At 36.8% G+C, this 22,543-nt stretch overlaps 1 protein-coding gene across 12 annotated transcripts in view; it reads left to right on the top strand.

The window, feature by feature from the left end:
- Window positions 1-22,543, top strand: part of PHC3 (polyhomeotic homolog 3) — a 153,767-nt gene that overhangs the window by 69,616 nt on the left and 61,608 nt on the right. For all 12 annotated transcript variants that reach the window (XM_077161006.1, XM_077161003.1, XM_077160998.1 and 9 more), the window contains one exon: window positions 16,561-16,807. In XM_077161006.1, the coding sequence (XP_077017121.1) occupies window positions 16,561-16,807 (247 nt within the window). The remainder of the gene's footprint in view (window positions 1-16,560; window positions 16,808-22,543) is intronic.

Below are 22,543 nucleotides of genomic sequence, written 5' to 3'. Positions count from 1 at the left end.
CTCCAGAGTTTCTTAACTTTGTTGAACTTTAGTTTCCATTTTCATAAAATGAGATCTTTATCTTTGATAATTTTTAAGATTTATTTCGTTCCTAAACATTTATAACCTTATCTTGTGGAATGAATTTGTTGCAGTATTGATCTCCCTGTTCTCTTCTGTTTGGTTTTATAACACCTAGTGGAGCTAAACTATTATCACCTTTCCAGAGTATTTAAAATTTTGTTTTTTTATTTATATTTGGCCTTGTCCCAACTGAGACTTTAATTGATATATAAACTGGCTGCAATAAAACAAGTAAAGTAAATTTAAAGTATCTGAGGGAAAAAACCCACAAATTTTGGCATAGCAAAATGGCATGGAACTAGGAGTGGGTGTGATGAAGTCCTGTGAGGACTTATGTTCAATTCCAACTTCAGCCATTTATTAATTTTCACTTTGGGCAATTTTCCTATCATCTCTAAGATTCATTCATACTTAAAGGATGATTTCAAGGATGAGTAATATCTGTGTTTAGTGTCTAGAAGAAGGCATTATCATATTGGGCTTAAGAGCATGACTTTGGGGTAAAGCAAACTTGGGTTCAGATTCTGACTTCAGCAACATAATTGCTAGCTTTGTGATTTGTCAGCTGAATGATTTTGGATTAGGTCATAATATACAAGCAGAATGTTTTAAAGTTTGGACTCTGGAAATCAGACTTTCTTGGTTCAGATACTTGCTCTATCAATAACTTATTATATATCCTTAAACTCTTGTCTCAGTTTCAACATTTATAAAATAGGGATAATTATAATGTTTATTTCATACGGTTATTTTCAGTATTAAATGTGTGACTAGATATAAAACAAAACTGGGTCTGATACATAATTTGCCGTCACTGAGTGCTAGCTATTATTGTTACCTTTGTTAAGCCTCAGTTTCTTCATTGTAAATTGAAAGTAATAGAGTTGGTATAAGGAATAAATGAGACAGTAGTCAGACTACTTAGCATAGTTATCAGCACGTAAGGAGATATCACATGCTACTAATTACTATTTTTGTTATATGTTGGCTGAAGATAGCTCACAACTTTGCTTATTAGCTTAGCTTTCAAGTAGCCAACAGTGAAAAGAGAAACACCATCCACTTAAAGGATTTATAGTTTCCAAACTAAAACAAACCATTTGATTAGGAAAATACTTCTGTTACTAACATGCTCTCGAGAACACAAATTTTCTTATAGGTTCTCACAGATAAAACATCTTACCAATGTCTTTAACAGTATCTTTACCATGAACACAGGCAAAATAATTTATAAAGGTGGCTCTTTTGGGTCCATTTTGATGTGATCTAGGTATGTGGCTCTGTGATGATCTGACTTAATTCAAGGATGGACTTTTGAGGAACTAGAGGAATGTCTCAAACTTTGGGAATTTCTCTACAAATATTTTTCTTTGCCATGCTTTTGAAGCGGTAGTAAACGAAGACTTGTATTGGTAGGTGATGCTTGTACTTTGTATACTCTAGTGGTCAGTTTCCTCAAGTTCAGGACTGTAAGGATTGGAAAATTTGTGCCTTGTTTTGTTGATTTTTTAAAATTAAATTTGTAGCTTTTAAAAAAATTAATGTTTTAATGAGAAATAACAAATTTAAAGTTTTATTTCAGTAATTTTTGCCATCATATAATAACAGTTCATTTTTCCTCAGTCTTAAATTTTTTTTCTAGTGTACTGTCAAAAAAATGAGAAATTTGGAATATCTTACCCTTATTTACTGTTTTAAACTCTGCATTTGTTCCCCCTACCCACCAAAAAATCTGACTTTCAGAAAAATATTGTAGGACAAAAAGGAAATATATTTATAGAAAAGTAAGAAATCTTATTTACCTAGGCTATCTGGAGAATTCTGTTAGAATTCAGGAAATAACAGTTCTTTGGATTTAAAAACCAGAAACTTAGATATGCAGTCATTATGGCATGAACGCTTAGTTTCCTCCTTTGTGTGAGGGATGCTGTTGTAATCCATGTGACATTTGTTAGATTCAAGTTAAATAATTGATGTGAGAATATTTTGACAAGAGAACCCACAGTAAGGTATGAAATTAGCGAAAATACCTCATGTGAAATGTGAAGTTTTTAAAAAATCAGGAAGTTTCCATAATTTGATCAGGTGAAATTTTCCAATGAACCAGTAAATTGAATTTGGACATTAGAGTGCCCTAATGTTCTTTGTCTTAGAAATGATGGGTTCTTTCTCTTCAAAAGTGAAGTTCTTTCAAGGAATCTGAATATGTGTTCCTTCTAAGTAACAGCATAATTAACTTTGTAATATACTTAAGCAGTATAGTTTACAAGTTTAAAATTTATTGTAGCTATTTAAGCACAGTGACCATAGATGAAATAACTGTATTTTAATGTATGAATAATATCTAATATAAATACTATGTAATATAAAGTATAAATATATTGTATTTAGTTTATATAATATATGCTATATGTAATACAGTGTATAATACATAACAATTTGTTATATCATGTATAATAAAGTATATAATACAGAAAAGCACATGCATTTTTTCCAGAATTCCAGAAAATGAAAGAAAAAATTTTTTTAAAGTGTATTATTTTATAGAAGTGGATATGCTGCATTTTTTAGAATTCATTGTGTCAAAAATCCTTATTTACTGTAAATAAGCTTTTCATTTGAGGGAAGTTTTTCAGGTATTATTTTATACTGTCTTTCTCTTACTTCTGGGAGATTTTGATATATCTCCACCAGATATTTGTTGAGATTTGTTTAGTAGCTATGAACTGATTTAATGTTGGCCTAAGAAAATCACAAGTAGAATTAAGTGCCTGCAAAAAATAACCATATAATAGATATTCTAGTTTCAGATATAGGAGAATTCAGCAGACTTGCAGAGCTTTTATGATGTCTGTAGTAGCGCACTGTGGGCAATAAAAAAATAAATATTATAGATGAGTCTATCAGCCAGAGACTCAATATTTCACAGACACGTACATTAGCAATTCTAAAACAAGCTGGATGTTTGTCGATGCGATAGGGTGATATCCAGATTTTGTGGAAAAGCATTAAAGAGGTGAGAAAGAAATTATTTCTAACCAGAAAGTTTCTTGTGGGGTGAGTTGGATTTTTCCTGGCATTTTAGATTAGAGAAACTTGAGCAGAATATATTTGGAGAATAATTTGGTAGAATATGAGACTTGTGGACAGGAGTAGTAGAAAGTGGTACTCACGTGCTTTTGGCCTAGATTGTGGAGGGCTTTGAGTGCAATATGAAAACACTAAATTTTATTATAATTTATTTATTTATTTTTCTTTTTTTTATTAATTAAAGAAAAAAATGAAATTAACACAACATTTAGAAATCATTCCATTCTACATATGCAATCAGTAATTTTTAAATCATCACATAGATGCATGATCATCATTTCTTAGTACATTTGCATCGGTTTAGAAGAACAAGCAACACAACAGAAAAAGATATAGAATGTTAATATAGAGAAAAGAAATAAAAGTAATAATAATAGTAAAAAAAAAAATCCTATAGCTCAGATGCAGCTTCATTCAGTATTTTAACATGATTACTTTAAAATTAGGTATTATTGTGCTGTCCATTTTTGAGTTTTTGTATCTAGTCCTGTTGCACAGTCTGTATCCCTTCAGCTCCAATTACCCATTATCTTACCCTGTTTCTAACTCCTGCTGGACTCTGTTACCAATGACATATTCCAAGTTTATTCTCGAATGTCCGTTCACATCAGTGGGACCATACATTATTTGTCCTTTAGCTTTTGGCTAGACTCACTCAGCATAATGTTCTCTAGGTCCATCCATGCTATTACATGCTTCATAAGTTTATCTTGTCTTAAAACTGCATAATATTCCATCGTATGTATATACCACAGTTTATTTAGCCACTCTTCTGTTGATGGACATTTTGGCTGTTTCCATCTCTTTGCAATTGTAAATAACGCTGCTATAAACATTGGTGTGCAAATGTCCGTTTGTGTCTTTGCCCTTAAGTCCTTTGAGTAGATACCCAGCAATGGTATTGCTGGGTCGTATGGCAATTCTATATTCAGCTTTTTGAGGAACCGCCAAACTGCCTTCCACAGTGGTTGCACCATTTGACATTCCCACCAACAGTGAATAAGTGTGCCTCTTTCTCCGCATCCTCTCCAGCACTTGTCATTTTCTGTTTTGTTGATAATGGCCATTGTGGTGGGTGTGAGATGATATCTCATTGTGGTTTTGATTTGCATTTGTCTAATGGCCAGGGACATTGAGCATCTCTTCATGTGCCTTTTGGCCATTTGTATTTCCTCTTCTGGTAGGTGTGTGTTCAAGTCTTTTTCCCATTTTGTAATTGGGTTGGCTGTCTTTTTGTTGTTGAGTTGAACAATCTCCTCATAAATTCTGGATACTAAACCTTTATCTGATATGTCATTTCCAAATATTGTCTCCCATTGTGTAGGCTGTCTTTCTACTTTCTTGATGAAGTTCTTTGATGCGCAAAAGTGTTTAATTTTGAGGAGCTCCCATTTATTTCTTTCTTTCTTCAGTGCTCTTGCTTTAGGTTTAAGGTCCATAAAACCGCCTCCAATTGTAAGTTTCATAAGATATCTCCCTACATTTTCCTCTAACTGTTTTATGGTCTTAGACCTAATGTTTAGATCTTTGATCCATTTTGAGTTAACTTTTGTATAGGGTGTGAGATACGGGTCTTCTTTCATTCTTTTGCATATGGATATCCAGTTCTCTAGGCACCATTTATTGAAGAGACTGTTCTGTCCCAGGTGAGTTGGCTTGACTGCCTTATCAAAGATCAAATGTCCATAGATGAGAGGGTCTATATCTGAGCACTCTATTCGATTCCATTGGTCAATATATCTATCTTTATGCCAATACCATGCTGTTTTGACCACTGTGGCTTCATAATATGCCTTAAAATCAGGCAGCGTGAGACCTCCAGCTTCGTTATTTTTCCTCAAGATGTTCTTAGCAATTCGGGGCACCCTGCCCTTCCAGATAAAATTGCTTATTGGTTTTTCTGTTTCCAAAAAATAAGTTGTTGGGATTTTGATTGGTATTGCATTGAATCTGTAAATCAATTTAGGTAGGATTGACATCTTAACTATATTTAGTCTTCCGATCCATGAACACGGTATGCCCTTCCATCTATTTAGGTCTTCTGTGATTTCTTTTAACAGTTTTTTGTAGTTTTCTTTATATAGGTTTCTTTGTCTCTTTAGTTAAATTTATTCCTAGGTATTTTATTCTTTTAGTTGCAATTGTAAATGGGATTTGTTTCTTGATTTCCCCCTCAGCTTGTTCATTACTAGTGTATAGAAATGCTACAGATTTTTGAATGTTGATCTTGTAACCTGCTACTTTGCTGTTCGCCTTTATTAGCTCTAGTTGTTTTGTTGTGGATTTTTCCGGGTTTTCGACGTATAGTATCATATCGTCTGCAAACAGTGATAGTTTTACTTCTTCCTTTCCAATTTTGATGCCTTGTATTTCTTTTTCTTGTCTAATTGCTCTGGCTAGAACCTCCAACACAGTGTTGAATAATAGTGGTGATAGTGGCCATCCTTGTCTTGTTCCTGATCTTAGGGGGAAAGTTTTCAATTTTTCCCCATTGAGGATGATATTAGCTGTGGGTTTTTCATATATTCCCTCTATCATTTTAAGGAAGTTCCCTTGTATTCCTATCTTTTGAAGTGTTTTCAACAGGAAAGGATGTTGAATCTTGTCAAATGCCTTCTCTGCATCAATTGAGATGATCATGTGATTTTTCTGCTTTGATTTGTTGATATGGTGTATTACATTAATTGATTTTCTTATGTTGAACCATCCTTGCATACCTGGGATGAATCCTACTTGGTCATGATGTATAATTCTTTTAATGTGATGTTGGATACGATTTGCTAGAATTTTGTTGAGGATTTTTGCATCTATATTCATTAGAGAGATTGGTTTGTAGTTTTCTTTTTTTGTAATATCTTTGCCTGGTTTTGGTATGAGGGTGATGTTGGCTTCATAGAATGAGTTAGGTAGTTTTCCCTCCACTTCGATTTTTTTGAAGAGTTTGAGGAGAGTTGGTACTAATTCTTTCTGGAACGTTTGATAGAATTCACATGTGAAGCCGTCTGGTCCTGGACTTTTCTTTTTAGGAAACTTTTGAATGACTGATTCAATTTCTTTACTTGTGATCGGTTTGTTGAGGTCATCTGTTTCTTCTTGAGTCAAAGTTGGTTGTTCATGTCTTTCCAGGAACCTGTCCATTTCATCTGAATTGTTGTATTTATTAGCATAAAGTTGTTCATAGTATCCTGTTATTACCTCCTTTATTTCTGTGAGGTCAGTAGTTATGTCTCCTCTTCCATTTCTGATCTTATTTATTTGCATCCTCTCTCTTCTTCTTTTTGTCAATCTTGCTAAGGGCCCATCAATTTTATTGATTTTCTCATAGAACCAACTTCTGGTCTTATTGATTTTCTCTATTGTTTTCATGTTTTCAATTTCATTTATTTCTGCTCTAATCTTTGTTATTTCTTTCCTTTTGCTTGCTTTGGGATTCGTTTGCTGTTCTTTCTCCAGTTCTTCCAAGTGGACAGTTAATTCCTGAATTTTTGCCTTTTCTTCTTTTCTGATATAGGCATTTAGGGCAATAAATTTCCCTCTTAGTACTGCCTTTGCTGCGTCCCATAAGTTTTGATATGTTGTGTTTTCATTTTCATTTGCCTCGAGGTATTTACTAATTTCTCTTGCAATTTCTTCTTTGACCCACTCGTTGTTTAAGAGTGTGTTGTTGAGCCTCCACGTATTTGTGAATTTTCTGGTGCTGTGCCTATTATTCATTTCCAACTTCATTCCTTTATGATCCTAGAAAGTGTTGTGTATGATTTCAATCTTTTTAAATTTGTTAAGACTTGCTTTGTGACCCAGCATATGGTCTGTCTTTGAGAATGATCCATGAGCACTTGAGAAAAAGTTGTATCCTGCTGTTGTTGGATGTAATGTCCTATAAATGTCTGTTAAGTCTAGCTCATTTATATTAATATTCAGATTCTCTATTTCTTTATTGATCCTCTGTCTAGATGTTCTGTGCATTGATGAGAGTGGGGAATTGAAGTCTCCAACTATTATGGTATATGTGTCTATTTCCCTTTTCAGTGTTTGCAGTGTATTCCTCACGTATTTAGGGGCATTCCGGTTCGGTGCATAAATATTTATGATTGTTATGTCTTCTTGTTTAATTGATCCTTTTATTAGTAGATAGTGTCCTTCTTTGTCTCTTTTAACTGTTTTACATTTGAAGTCTAATTTGTTGGATATTAGTATAGCCACTCCTGCTGTTTTCTGGTTGTTATTTGCATGAAATATCTTTTCCCAACCTTTCACTTTCAACCTATGTTTATCTTTGGGTCTAAGATGTGTTTCCTGTAGACAGCATATAGAAGGATCCTGTTTTTTAATCCATTCTGCCAGTCTATGTCTTTTGATTGGGGAATTCAATCCATTAACATTTAGTGTTATTACTCTTTGGATAATATTTTCCTCTACCATTTTGCCTTTTGTATTATGTGTATCATATCTTATTTTCCTTCTTTCTACACTCTTCTCCATACCCCTCTCTTTTCTCTTTTCATATCTGACTCTAGTGCTCCCTTTGGAGTTCTTGCAGAGCTGGTCTCTTGGTCACAAATTCTCTCAGTGACTTTTTGTCTATAAATGTTTTAATTTCTCCCTCATTTTTGAAGGATAATTTTGCTGGATATAGAAGTCTTGGTTGACAGTTTTTCTCTTTTAGTAATTTAAATATATCATCCCATTGTCTTCTAGCTCCCATGGTTTCTGCTGAGAAATCTACACATAGTCTTATTGGGTTTCCCTTGTATGTGATGGATTGTTTTTCTCTTGGTGCTTTCAAGATCCTCTCTTTCTCTTTGATCTCTGACATTCTAACTAGTAAGTGTCTTGGAGAACGCCTATTTGGGTCTGTTTTCTTTGGGGTGTGCTGCACTTCTTGGATCTGTAATTTTAGGTCTTTCATAAGAGTTGGGAAATTTTCAGTGATAATTTCTTCCATTAGTTTTTCTCCTCCTTTTCCCTTCTCTTCTCCTTCTGGGACACCCACAACATATTTATTTGTGCGCTTCATATTGTCCTTGAGTTCCCTGATCCCCTGTTCAAATTTTTCCATTCTTTTCCCGATAGTTTCTGTTTCTTTTTGGAATTCAAATGTTCCATCCTCCAAATCACTAATTCTATCTTCTGTCTCTTTAAATCTATCATTGTAGGTATCCATTGTTTTTTCCATCTTTTCTACTTTATCCTTCACTTCCATAAGTTCTGTGATTTGTTTTTTCAGATTTTCTTTTTCTTCTTTTTGTTCAGCCCATGTCTTCTTCATGTCCTCCCTCAATTTATTGATTTCGTTTTTGAAGAGGTTTTCCATTTCTGTGTGTATATTCAGCATTAGTTGTCTCAGCTCCTATATCTCATTTGAACTATTGGTTCGTTCCTTTGGCTGGGCCATATTTTCAATTTTCTGAACGTGATCCATTATCTTCTGCTGGCGTCTGGGCATTTAGTCAGATTTCCCTGGGTGTTGGAGCCAACAGGTTGAAAGATTTTTCTGTGAAATCTCTGCGTTCTGTTTTTCTTATCCTGCCCAGTAGGTGGCGCTCGTGACACTCGTTTGTCTGCGTGTCCCACCAGTAAAAGGTGCTGTGGGTCCTTTAACTTTGGAAAACTCTCGCCGTGAGGGTGGTTCGCCAGTCGAAGCGGCTTGGAAGAGTGCCAGCTGGCCCAGGGATCTGAACGCGGGGAGGGTCGCTGGCCGCCACAGCCCGGGAGAGCGCCCGTCCGAATCTCCTAGTCGGCCCGGGGCGCCAAGTGTGGCGGGAGGGCGCCAGCCGCCGCGGCCCGGGGGAGTGCACCGTTCCCAGCTGGACCGGGGAGTCACGTGTTTGGAAGGGACCCCGCTCACTGTTCTCCACGGCCTGGGGATCTCTGATCCAATTCCCCCAGCTGGTCCGGGAGTCCGCGTGTGGTGGGGGGTGCCAGCCGCCGCGGCTTGAGGGGACCGCCTGTCCAGTTCTCCCAGCCGACCCGGGAAGGAGCGAGGGAGGGACTCCGGCCGCCTGCCGCCCTGGCCCGGGGAAGCCCGCACCCCTCGGCGATCTCACCGGAGCGGGTTCTCCCAGCCCGTCAGCCGTTCCAAAATGGGGTACGCTGTCTTCTTGATCTTTCTCCTGGCTCCAGGAGCTGTTCTGTATCGTTTCTACTCCCCTAGTAGCTGTTCTGGAGGAGGAACTAAGATCCGCGCGTCTTACTAAGCCACCATCTTCTCCGGATGTCTCCTATATTTTATTTTTACATTAAGTTGCATTAATGCAGATGCTTGATCTTTTTTTTTTTTAATAATCACAATTCTGTAATTGAATATCAGAATCAACTTAACATAAAAATACACTGGTATTTTTGTTGAAATTTCAGTGAATTTAAAGATTTAACTTGGTGAGAAACTGTATATATATACACCACACTGAGTGGCCTATCTTCCAGTCAGCTCTGCAGTACATAACCACCTAGATAAGCAATACCCCTCTGAAGACAGCATGGGGCCCTTTTGGAGCAGATACCACCAGACACTCACACAACCTTAATCAAACCCTCTTATTAAGATTTTATTTTATTTCAGAATATAATTGTTATGAGCTACAGTTTTGCCCTTTAACACTCCTGGTGGATTGTGACACATACACACATATATTGGCATCAAATGGGATAAAAGCCAACTTGTCATGACATTTCCTTTAACATTAATTTCTTTAGAAGCAGCACTCTTGCTACTCACACTCTCAGTTAAAAGGTGAGCTAAGTCTTCCAGCTATTCTGATTGATTAGTAGAAAATTCTAAATTCAAACTGTTGGCCAGCTTAGTTTATATGGCTCTCCTTAATTAATTCCCTTATGGGAATTAATCCTCTTTTATTGAATTAATTTATTTCAATATCCCAGATACCTTTTTTTTTTATCTTTCCATTAATTGATCCAACCTTTAAAATAGCACAAGTCTAAATGGAGAATAACTAGAAAAGGCTACATAAATGCTAACAGATTGACAGATGCCGCCTCAGGATGAATCACTTGCCATCTTTATTCTGTGTTGTGAGAAATATAATCAATTGTGCAGGTCTTTTATGAGTGGATTGTTTACCCTACTATGTTCCCTGCTGGCCTTCTCAATTCAGGTATCTATAACAGAGCAAAGTCTATACTCATTTGTGAACTAGACTTGACAAGCTGTTAAACAGAAAGATTCTGAAGTAGCACACTACAACTTTGAAAATTTAAGACTAGTAGAAAAGGTCAATCCTAAATGATAATTTTATATAGCATTATACAAAGTTCTGAGAATGGAAGAAATTATTTTAAAAAAATTTGTCTAATTCACTTGCCTTTTTTCAGGAGTTGGTATGGGACAAGGAAATACCAAAACTCCTTTAACTGAATGAAACCAACTTTATTATCCTTTTTAAATCTTGTACTGGTAGATAAAGTAAACTTTGTTAAGTGGGCTCTGGAAAGAACTGTGCCTTTTTAAGTGTCCATTTCCCAGTTTACAGAAAAGAAAACAGCGAAAAGTTTAGGCCCAAGTGAAGTATTTACAGCCTGATATAAACATTTTTCACTGACTGGACTGCAAATGTTACTTCTTTTCACAAACTGAAATTTTCAAATAGATTATCTGTATTTGAGGTATAATTTCTATTATGAACCTTGGTTCTGAAATTCATTCAACATCTATCTCATTTTGCCTTTCTTACCCCTCTAATAAAGTAAGGTTTCAACACCTAGTTTTGGAACTAAAAATTAGATATGAAGTCTATATTAACTTTCATCCATATTTTATGTTATTTTTTCGTAATTCAACTTCTGAAAATATAAGCTAGATATTTCTTCAGACAAATAGCCTGGATGATGTCCCATAAGAGTAGTTGAAGTAGTTAAGAACTCATGGAGATTCTTTCCAGCAAAACTTGTAGCTTGTGTCTGGGCTAAAGACTCAAGAGGTAATATGGTTCTGTTGTTTGGTGTCTCCGTCCTAAAGAACACTTCTGTATTGTAATTCACTTTTTATTATATTTTAAATACTCATGTAAATAAACCTTTATATATACCACACTGAGACTTTCCATAGAGACATATTTAGCTGTCCGTTTATTCTTTTCTGTAATATTTTAAAAATAAGCTTAATTAAAGTGTACATTTACATTCATAAACTTAAACACACACACATATATTTCTGTTTTGCTATCAGAATCATGTTATTTTCATGGAACAAGATAGGAAGGTTTACTGTATTTTTCTGTGCTCTGTAATAATTCAAATACCACATGGATTGTCTGTGGTGCTTTTTTTAAAGGTGAAAATGTTCAACCACTTTTTATAACTTATTACCTGGCCATTAATCTATTCAAGTTTTCTAGCTTGTTGATTTATATATTTTTGGAATCCTGTACCCTGGCTAGTCCTAGATTTTCCCAAATGCTTTGCTCTACTTGGCCAGTTCTCACTTTTTATCAACAGTGTTACATGTTCTTGTCTTCAGATGGAGGGAATGAGAAGCTACCATATCATCATTTAGCTCTTAGTATGTTTATCTTCTTTACCCACTGAGAGAACCTTTGCTTGCTCTAAAATCTGCAGGTTTCTTAGTCTTAACTTACTGGTTCATTTTAGTTGTAGTGAACATCACTGTTCATAAGGAAGCCTTTTGTTCCCCTTTATTTTAATGACGGACATGTATTTAGCACTGACTGTATGCCAAGGGTTGTGTTAAGACCTTGAAATGGATTATCTAATATTTTCTTCAAGATAAGGATTTTAAATGGGAAAGTAACATAAATATATATGTATTTATTTTTAAAATATTAAGCTGCTTACAGTGTTAAAAATGCTCTTGAGAGTAGCAAGAGAAGAAACGATTGCAACAGTTGCAGAAATCCAAATGACGATGAGATATATATTGGAAAAAAGTAGATAGATTCCAGAAGTATTTGGGAGATGAAGCAGTAGGACTTGGTAGTGTGGGAGTAAGGTTGAGGGAATAATTAAGAATGATTCTTTAGTATGAATTTGCTGATGATGAGCAAGATGTACACTCTGCCTGAAAGTTTTTTCACATTCTTTACATTCATAGGGCCTTTCTCTCGTATGAATTCTCTGACATAGAGTAAGGAGTTTGTGATGGCTAAAAGCTTTCCTGCAAATATCATATTCATAAAGTTTCTCACCAGTATGACATCTCTGATGACAAATAAAGGATGTCCTCTCTCTGAATGCTTTCCCACGTTCGAGACATTCATATGGTCTTTTGCCAGTGTGCATTCTCTTGATGTTAAACAAGATATGAGACGTCGCTAAAGGTCTTTCCACACTCAATACATTCATAAAGCTTCTTGCCAGTATCAGCTCTCTGGTGTAGAACAAGGTGTGCATTCTGACATCAGGAAATACACACTGTTATGCAAGTATGCATTCAGCCTGAAGGTTTTCCCACAGTCAGTACATTCATAAGGTTTCTCTGCATTATGAATTCTCTGATGATGAGCAAGGTGTGTGCTTGTCAGAAAGCTTCCCCACATTCTTTACATTCATAGAGTTTCTTTCCAGTGTGAACTCTTTGATGTAGATAAGCGAGCCAAAATGACTGAAGGCTTTCTCACAAATACTATACTTATAAGGTTTTTCTCCTGTATGATTCTCTGATGTATAGTCAGGAAAGAGTCCTGGCTAAAGACCTTCTCTCACATACTACATTTGTAAAGTCTCTCTCCTGTATGAATTCTCTTAATACTGAATGGGTCCTATCTGATCAGTGAAAGCCTTCCCACAATCAGTACAGTCGATGTGTTTCTCTCCAGTATGGTTTTATCTCCGAGGATATGTAAGAAAAGTGTTCTGCCTGAAAGCTTTCCCACAGTCAGTACATTCATAGGGTCTTTTCCCGGTATGGATTCTTTGTGATGAACTAGGGATGAGCAGTCACTAAAAGCCTTCACATTCAGTACATTCATAAAGTTTTTCTCCAGTATGAACTTTCTGATGTTGGGCAAGGTATGCAAGCTGGCTATATGCTTTTCCACTTTTGATACATTTCTCTCCATTATGAATTCTTTGATGAAGAGTAAGGGTTGAGATTTTGCTGAAAGTTTTCTCACAGTCATTATATTTCAGAAGTTTCTTTTCTCCGTGGACCTGATTCTCTTTTTTTATAACCAAACTTTTTTTTTTTTTTAAGCTTTTCTTTTCTGTGTCAAGATATGTATTATCTCTTCTTTGGGAACACACAGCTGCCTCTCAAACAAGTCTTCATGTCTCCAGTTTTCTTCTAAGGGGTCATTTAAGACCAAAGCTTTTGAGTCTTTCTGTTAGCAATGCCTGGGTTAATTGTCCTGCTTTGGTGATAATTCTTTGGTCATCCAAATATACTCCCATATACTGAGTACATGCCTCTTTTGTCATCTCTCTTTTCACTGTCCAGAATTCTTTCCTTTGTTCCAATAAGGAGATCACATCTGGTTTAGAAATGCAAAAACCCAGTGAGACCAGGTTCCTGTAGTTCTTCAGCATCACCTTCCTGTGCAGACTCCTCTGAGCAATGTTCAGCCAATCCTACTTATTTTTTGAGAAATGTCGCATCCATGAAAGTCAGTAAACCCTGAGACATGACTTTAAAAAGTTCAATTCCTGTTACCTCCATCCATTTCTTCCTGGCTCCTCATTTGGAGAAGGGCTTTGCCCTGGGAGGTTAGAGCAGTGTACTCAGGTCCCAGGGTCTCCACTCCTTATTGTCCTGTGGATGTGTGGACATCTGAGCTTTGCCTCCCTCCAGGCAGGTCAGGCAAGAAATTGCTTTAGGGCAGTGACCCCACCTGGGCTCCTTCCTAGGACTTGGCCCACACCAGGCTCCTGGTGGTGGGCTGGTGTGTGTGTGTGTGAGGTCTCCTTCAGGAGTTTCCAGTTTCTCAGCAATTTAAACCCTTTACCCATTCCAACAGACATGTCTCCTGCATTCTGCCAGGTGCAGAGACATGTGCCATAGCCACCCACATACATGCCTGCTCCCCAGCAAATCACACCTCACACAGGCACCCTCACCTCACCCACAGTTCTACATGCACTCAGTCACGTGTTCTCACTGTCACCTGCACCGGACACTGTCAGCCAGACAGCTGTCGAGTCCCACGTTCATGCCCATGCCCCCATGTGTGTGGACCGGAATGCTGGCCCCTATGAATCTCCCTGGGCCTGGACTGGCCCAGCCCCACTACCCTGGGCTTTCTCATCAGAACTGCGTGATAGTTATTAGTCCATTTTGTTTATATTGCTGTAACCCAAGACGTTAGGATTTAAGGAATGATTATGATTACCAAATCATTATATAGATATTCCTTTTTTACTTTCTGGTATATTAGAGTAGACAAGAGGGAAATATGTGAGATCTCTGAACTGTAATCCAGCTGCCTGATATCTGATAATGATTTTATAGCCTTTATCTTATGCCCTTGTGATTGTAGAAACCTTGTGGTTGGCCCTTATTTGTACCTGTTTTATCCAGTTTTTCAATTTTAGAGTCTTAACACTAAAGACACCCCCTAATGTTTATTAATGAAGGGCTGTGGGTCAGCCCAGGGCCCACCAACACATGCAGTAGGTTAGACTTTAACCTATAAATGACCAATACCTCATTAAATACTAAAAATCATGCCCATGATCGTATTAAGGCCACCATTTTCTTACATCCATTCTGTGACTAAGCATGTAATCAGTCTGTACATGCTCAATAATTAGATGATTTCTAATTACATCATCTAGAGCCGTTGTGCTCAGTATCCTAAAACCTGTCCATCTTTTCTTTTTTTTTTTTTTTTGAGTAAGCAGGCAGAAAATTTATTTAGAACACATGTAAAAGGATGTGTTTTAAAGACAGAAGTGATGAGGGAGGCAATAGGCAATGTGAGGCTGTTTGCTTTTAAAAATTAGCTTTACCTCTTCCCCCTCCCTCTTCCTTGTTCCAGGCTTTTTCTTCTACTCTCCCTTCCTTCCAGGGTGGTTGCCTTGTGGTAAATAGTCCATTTAGGTGGGTTGATTGGCTCTACCCTTCTCAGGAGATGACTCACTCAGGTGGGGGTCGTTTGGCTTTGGATGGGTCAGCTGCAGCTGGGTGTTTACTGTAAGTGGGTTAACCCTAGCCTGCTATCTTTTGATGCTAGGAACCTATCAGAATTACTGCATTTCAGGGAGACAGATTTTGGGGCCTGATAGGCTTTCCGAAATCCTGCTTCATGCCTAGCAGTAAACTCTTCTGTCTTTGAAACGTTAATGTCTCAGGTCATTTGAGTGCATTGGGCAAAGAATCCACTGCTTTTTTTTTTTTTTGCATGGGAAGGCACCAGGAAAAGAATCCAGGTCTCTGGCAGCAGGTGAGAACTCTGCCTACTGAGCCACTGTGGCCTGAATCCATTGCTTTTGATTGGTATCATTTGTATGAAATATTTGAGGAAAATCAGAGAAGATGCTCCATTTGGTCTCAGAAAATGCTTTCAGTAGTTTAGAAGGGTATTGATCAGAACCTTGACTGACCTGAGATGAACATTTGTTTAGTACCTACTATTGGCACTTGCAAAGAGAAGGTATAATCTTTGAGCTTCAACTAATGATGTAGTTGTAGAGACCGAACACACATGAAATTGAAGAATATTTATAAGCCAGTAATCTGTTATTTGCTTTGTCACCCTAGACTCTCTTGTACCTCAGTTTCCCTCCCAGAGCCAGGGCTAGCATAGATATATTTGGTGCCTTCTTTCCAGATAAGCAGAAAGTTATATTGGAGAAGTATTCTCTGTCTTGCTGTTTAGAAATGTTATAGATCTTAGGTGAGAGTAATTGGTTATATATTTAGAGTAGTCCTGGATGTAGTCAAACTGAACTATCACTCAAACTCATTTCAAGGCCATTCAGTCTTTTCAGTTCATGTCCTCTTCTCCTCAAAAGCAAGTGAGTGTTCAATAATAGCAACAAATTTAACCACAAGAAAAGTTTATTGAAAATGCTTTTCAGAATGTTAATCACAGTAAGGTGTAGGTGATTTGATGAATATCTTTTCTTATTAGTTTATCCTTATGAACTCTGTAGTTAAAGATGGTAACTTTAAAATACAGTGTGATTAATTTCCTCATATATTCATAGTTCATTTGCAAGATATTTATATTGTTTTCATTCAGTTCTTATGATTTTTTCTTTTTTCCCCCCTACATAAAATGTATTTTTAAAAAAAATGCCACTTAATATTTTGGATATGATTATTTAGAGAACAACTCCCTTTTCCTTCAGGGTTAATCAGTTGTTTTGAGTGCTTACAGCTTTATGTATGAAAAGCAGAATATAAATTCTCTTGTCATTGTTATAATGATAATGATTATCATATCAGTCACAGCTATCTGTTTTCATTCTACTTTTCTGTTACATGGTTCTTAGGTTCAGAATTTAACGTTACGCAGCCAGAAGTTGGGTGTATTATCTAGTTCACAAAACGGTCCACCAAAAAGCACTGGTCAAACTCAGTCATTGACGATTTGTCATAACAAAACAACAGTGACCAGTTCTAAAATCAGCCAACGAGATCCTTCTCCAGAAAGTAATAAGAAAGGAGAAAGTCCAAGTCTGGAATCACGAAGCACCGCTGTCACCCGGACATCGAGTATTCACCAGTTAATAACACCAGGTGGGATAAAATTTCATTGAACATGATTGCATTCTTCATTTCTTAGCAGGCAGAGCAAAAAAATTACTTGAATAAGAATGATATTTTAAAGCATTTGAAAATGTGAATTTTATAAGTTAAAAAAAGAACAGCTCAATATTGTAGCTCAAAAAAAAGAGCAGTTTGGAAAACCCAACATCTGTGACAAATTATAACATTAAAATAGACTTTTTTTTGGGAAATTGACACTTGATTAACATCTTCAATATGTGCTGACCTCACACTTGTAAGAGCTAACCCAGTTTGTTGTTGCATTGATAAATCATTTTATCTTTAAAAAAAGGTTTGCCTGAAATTTACTTTAATATGCTCTAGTGGAATGAAATTTAAAGCTTATAAATGCAAGTATATTAATTTGTTTGAAGTTGTCATTAGTGGAAGCAGTTTGTCACGTTTTAAAAATAAAGGTCATGTGTAATATCTTTCCTTTCAGTGTTGCTTTTTTCCCATATCTGATTTCATCTCCAGAGAAATATGCCATGGAATTAGTCTAAATCTTCTGATTTCATCTCCAGAGAAAGATGCCATGGAATTAGTCTAAATCTTTCATTCTCATTGAAGTTTGGATCCCACCTTATGCTGCTTTTCACTTTTGACATAGCTTTGCCTTAAGGTTCTCACACTAAAAAATGTCGGGGCCATATAGGATGTCTTTTTTTATTCATTCAGAATTTCTCATCGTTGAGCATTCTTCATTTCTTATAAGAAAAGGAAATATCTGCTATCTTCTTTAAAGTTAGCACCATCTGCTTGTGCCATTGATCCCACGATCTTCTTTTACCTACTTCTGACCTTCTCCAGGAATTATTACATCATTTATATCCCTTTGCTGAATCTTTTCCTTTACTTCTCGAGCATACTTAAGTCTCCCCTATTCTTAATATATCTGCATATATTTTTATACCAGTAAACTTACCTGTTTATTGAGAGTATGTGTGTGTGTCATGCACTGGAGTATACAGCTCACATATATGTTATTTAATAAAAATTCTGCTTCAATCAAACTGCCTTTTCAGGTAAGCATCTTCTTTGTATCCTTTATAACTCTGCTCAACTTTTTTTTTTCTTCTCAGCACATGGCCTTTATTACACAACTTGGCCTTCTAAGGAAGCTTATAAACATTACAAATTACTCTTTGCTTTTCCATCCTAACCAAGGTTGCAACCAATAGTCCACTCAGGTTTTTTTACTAAGTACTTAAATCAACTTAAGTGATGATCCCCTTCCGCTTAGAGATGGAAAAAACCTAAATTTCTGTCCTAAAAAAACTCAGCCCTGTACTATCAAATTCCTATAGCAGATGAAACACCAAAAGTAGATTATGAGCAACTCAAATCTTGCCTAAGCAATTCAAGGCAATCTTGCAAAAGAAGACACAGGTTTCTCATTAAACTTTTGTTTTAATAGGTCTCAAAATTCTGTGACAGATTTTTGGTCATTGTTTCCATTTAAAAAGTGCTGATTTTAAAAACTAATAACTGAAAACTGCCACACAAAAACAAATGGTCCACAAAACATTCCTTTCCTTCTGAAGGTTATGATACATTGTTATCGTTAACCAGTCTTTTGCTATTAAACTTAAATGGCCAGTTGAGACAAACAGTTCTGAGATCATTCTTCTATACTGAGTAAGACTGGGTGGCAGGTTTTATGGGTAATATTCATTTAGCTTTCTGGGCAGACTTGGTGACCTTGTCAGCTCCAACAGCTTTCTTGTCCATTGCCTGGATGATACCCACAGCAACTGTTTGTCTCATGTCATAAGCAGCCAGATGACCCAGAGGACGAAAGTCAGAGGAGCTCTCAACACGATGGGCTTGCCAGGAACCCTATCAGTGATAGCAGCATCACCAGATTTCAGGAATTTGGGGCCAGTTTACAGCTTTTTACCAGAATGGCAGTCAGTCTTCTTTAGCTTTTTCAGCCCAGCAAACTTGGAGGTAGTGTGAGCTGTGTGCCAGTACAGCATAGGTGTATAGCCAGCACTGATTTGTCCTGAATGGTTCAGGATAATTACCTTAGCAGTAAAGCCAGCTGCTTCCATTGGTGGGTTATTTTTGTTATCATCAGCCATATTGCCACAACAAATATCTTTTATAGACATGTTCTTGACATTGAAACATTGTCCCCAGGAAGAGCTTTACTCAAAGCTTCATGGTGCATTTCAGTAGACTTAACTTCAGTTGTAACATTGACTGGAGCAGAGGTAACCACCATGCCCAGTTTTGAGAACATCAGTCTCAGCCCACAGGCACAGTATCACTGCTACCAATTTTATAGACATCCTGGAGAGGCAGATGCAAGGGATTATCAGTTAAATGACTATAGGTGGCAGGATGCAATCCAGAGTTTCAAGCAGTGTGGTTTCCCTGACATTGCCATCCTTCTGGGTAATTTTCCATCCCTTGAATCAAGGCACGTTAGCACTTGGTTCCAGCATGTTGTCGCCATTCCAACCAGAAATTGGCACAAATGCTACTGTGTCAGGGTTGTAGCCAGTTTTCTTAATGTAGGTGCTGACTTCCTTAATGATAGCCACATATCTCTTCTGGCTGTAGGGTGGCTCAATGGAATCTGTTTTGTTAATACCATCTATTAGCTATTTCACATCCAGTGTGTAGCCAGAAAGGCATGCGCACTGGTGTGCCCATTCTTGGAGACACTAGCTTCAAAGTTTACCAGCACCAGCAGCAACAATCAGGACAGCACAGTCAACCTGAGATGAACCTTGTAATCATATGTTTTAATAAAGTTGCTTTGTCCTGGGGCATCAATGATGGTTATAATAATACTTGCCTGTCTCAAATGTCCACAGCGTGTTATCAGTGGCAATACCAGGCACGTGTTCAGCTTTCAGTTTATCCAAGACTCAGGTATACTTGAAAGACCCCTTTCTTATCTTAGCAGCCTCCTCAAAATTTTTTATGGTTCTTTTGTTGATTCCATCACATTTGTAGATCAGGTGGTCAGTAGTGGTGGACTTGCCTGAGTCTGTGTGACCACTAATGACAGTGTTGATATGAGTCCTCTCCTTTCCCATTTTGGCTTAAGATATCACAGTGGTTTTCATGACAGCTGTGTTCTGGCAGCAAACCTGTTGCGAAAAAGCCTTGCTCAACTTTTTAAAGATCCATTTTATACTACTAAAGTCTAATTTTTTTCTACCTAAACCTATTTCTAATTTCATGTGTTCTCTGTGTGTTAATATGGCTAACATTCTCTGCATTACCAGGCCTCAAAATCTTGGATGATTTTGTTTGATTCTCATAGTTGGATATCTCTTATCCTCTGAATTTCTATAGCATTTTATGCTCTATTATGGTACTTTTTCTCTTTTTTTTCCTTAAAAATAGCAACATACAAACACAAAAATTCTTACCATATGATCATTTCCATTCTACATATATAATCAGTAACTCACAATATCATCATATAGTTGTATATTCATCACCATGATAATTTCTTAGAACATTTGCATCAATTCAGAAAAAAAAAGAAAAAACTCATACATGCCATGCCTTTACCCCTCCCTCTCATTGACTCCTAATATTTCTATCTACCCGATATATTTTAGCCTGTTTCCCCTTTTTTTCTATACTCCTTACCACATTGATAACTAACATTTCAATCTACTAAATTTATTTTAAAATTTGTTCCCCATCATTTATTTATTTTTAATCCATATGTTTTACTCATCTGTCCATACCATAGATAAAAGGAGACTTTTTCTTTTATAGTTACTTATATAATTATTGATCTTATATTCTCTACTGGACAGTAAGTTCCTTGAGGGTAGGAAAATAATATTGAGCATTTATCATGTATCCGTACTATCTTAACACGTTACGTTTGTTAACTCATTTAATCTTTTTTCAGATTCATGTTTTCATCTTGTATCCTGACAGCACTTACTGTGCCTTATATGTTCTTACATACCAAAGTGGGTGGTACTGGGCAGGCAGCAGTGGCTCAGTGGCAGAGTTCTTGCCTGCCAAGCTGGAAACCCGAGTTCGATTCCCAGTGCCTGCCCATGCAAAAAACAAACCAACAAAATAAGTGGGTGGAACAGAGATGTTCTCTGAGGCAGAGATAGGCTGGCTTCTGCCTACCTTCCTCCTTCCAGTCTTCCGCTTGTGCCTCCCATTGACCTAACCTGCCCAGAAGCAGGGAAATGGAGAGCCCTGTGATACAGATGGAAGGATATGAAAGGCTGGGAATGGATCTGAGGAGAAGCAGGCAAATGACCACCCCATGGGCTAACCCCTGCAGTGGTGCCTCCACACCCTAATGTCAAGACAACTCAAAACAGCCCAGCCTTTTGGTGTTGGGACATATTTTGAGAGGAACTCCAAAGAGGGCCCATGTTTTTGAACAAGGCCTAAGCTATTGATTATTGGTCATCAAAAATTATAAAGCACTGACTTTGTCAGTTGACTATCATTGTCTGGCCACCTGACTGAAGGCTCAAAGTCATTTACTTGTGCATATATATAGGTATATGGAGATAGAGAGCAGGCTTAGGGTGGGTAGGAAAAGCAGAATGAAGAGGCAACTACATAGAAGAAGAATATTGAATGTATTAATATTCAATTTTGAATGTATTGTGCTAACAGCTTTTGTTTCTTAATTCTTGCAGCCACTGGGTGTAAGCAGTTGGCCTCAAGTGTAGGCAATAGGAAGATGCATTTTTTTGTGGAGAAATTTAAAGCAATTATAAAAGACTAAAAGCAAAACAAGTGGGCAGTAAATATTTGTTGGGTTAATAGTTCAGGCATTTCTTTTTTTTTTTTAGTTATAAAAAAAGAGCAGTTGCGCTTAGAATGACTGCTCAGAGGATAATTTCTAGTGATGCCTATAGTTTTGATAAATTATACTGAAGGGTAGGTTGCTGTCCTTCCAGAATCAGTGCATCCCTCAGAGAAAGCTGAAAACTTTCAGGATTAGTTCAAGCAAGGTCTGCTTAAAGATTTGCAGTTATCTCTGAGCTCCCAATACCTGGTTTCAACTTGTAACTTATTCTTCCCCTTTCACTGATAGTGTGACAAGATCTTTATAGTTTTTCTTCCTCTCATAGCCAATATTTTATAAGGTATGGTAGAGACCACTAAGCCAGAAGCCATTAAAGAATCTCAGGTATTGTAGGACAGTTGCAGTTCCGAATTCAGATTTTACATTTGTTAACCAAACTGCAGTTTTCTACGGTGTTGTTGATTAGAAACAAAACCAAACAGAATGCTCTAAACAGCATAAACTTTTGCAGCTACCAAACTTCCAAGTCTGTTTAAGCCTTATACAGCAGTTATTCAAGGCTGTTCATATCTTACTTCTGGAGAGGCAATAGCTGCGTCTTTTTATCCTTTTAGTTTTCCTGCTCTCACTGATAAGTTAATCTGCAGTTAAGGTTTTGGGGAAATTTTAGAATTACTAATTTGTCCTTTTCCTCAGTTAGAAAAATGCCTATTCCTAAAAGTCATTTTCAAATATAAGAAATTCTGCTTGCATTCCAGTGTAGCATAGCATGATGGAAATAGTTATTGTTTCCTTAAATATGTTTCTAGGGAAATAAAACATCTGATTTTTATCACCATTGCTCTTTGAAGGGAAGTTCCCATTGATAGCTAATAACTCTTTTTTTAAATACATGAGATAAAGGTGAACATTAGCCAGATTTCTGGAAATGATCAAGAGCTCTATTA

The sequence above is a fragment of the Tamandua tetradactyla genome, chromosome 5 (genome assembly GCF_023851605.1).
Source record: "Tamandua tetradactyla isolate mTamTet1 chromosome 5, mTamTet1.pri, whole genome shotgun sequence".
Lineage (NCBI taxonomy): Eukaryota > Metazoa > Chordata > Mammalia > Pilosa > Myrmecophagidae > Tamandua > Tamandua tetradactyla.
This window is presented reverse-complemented; position numbering and strand designations above follow the sequence as displayed.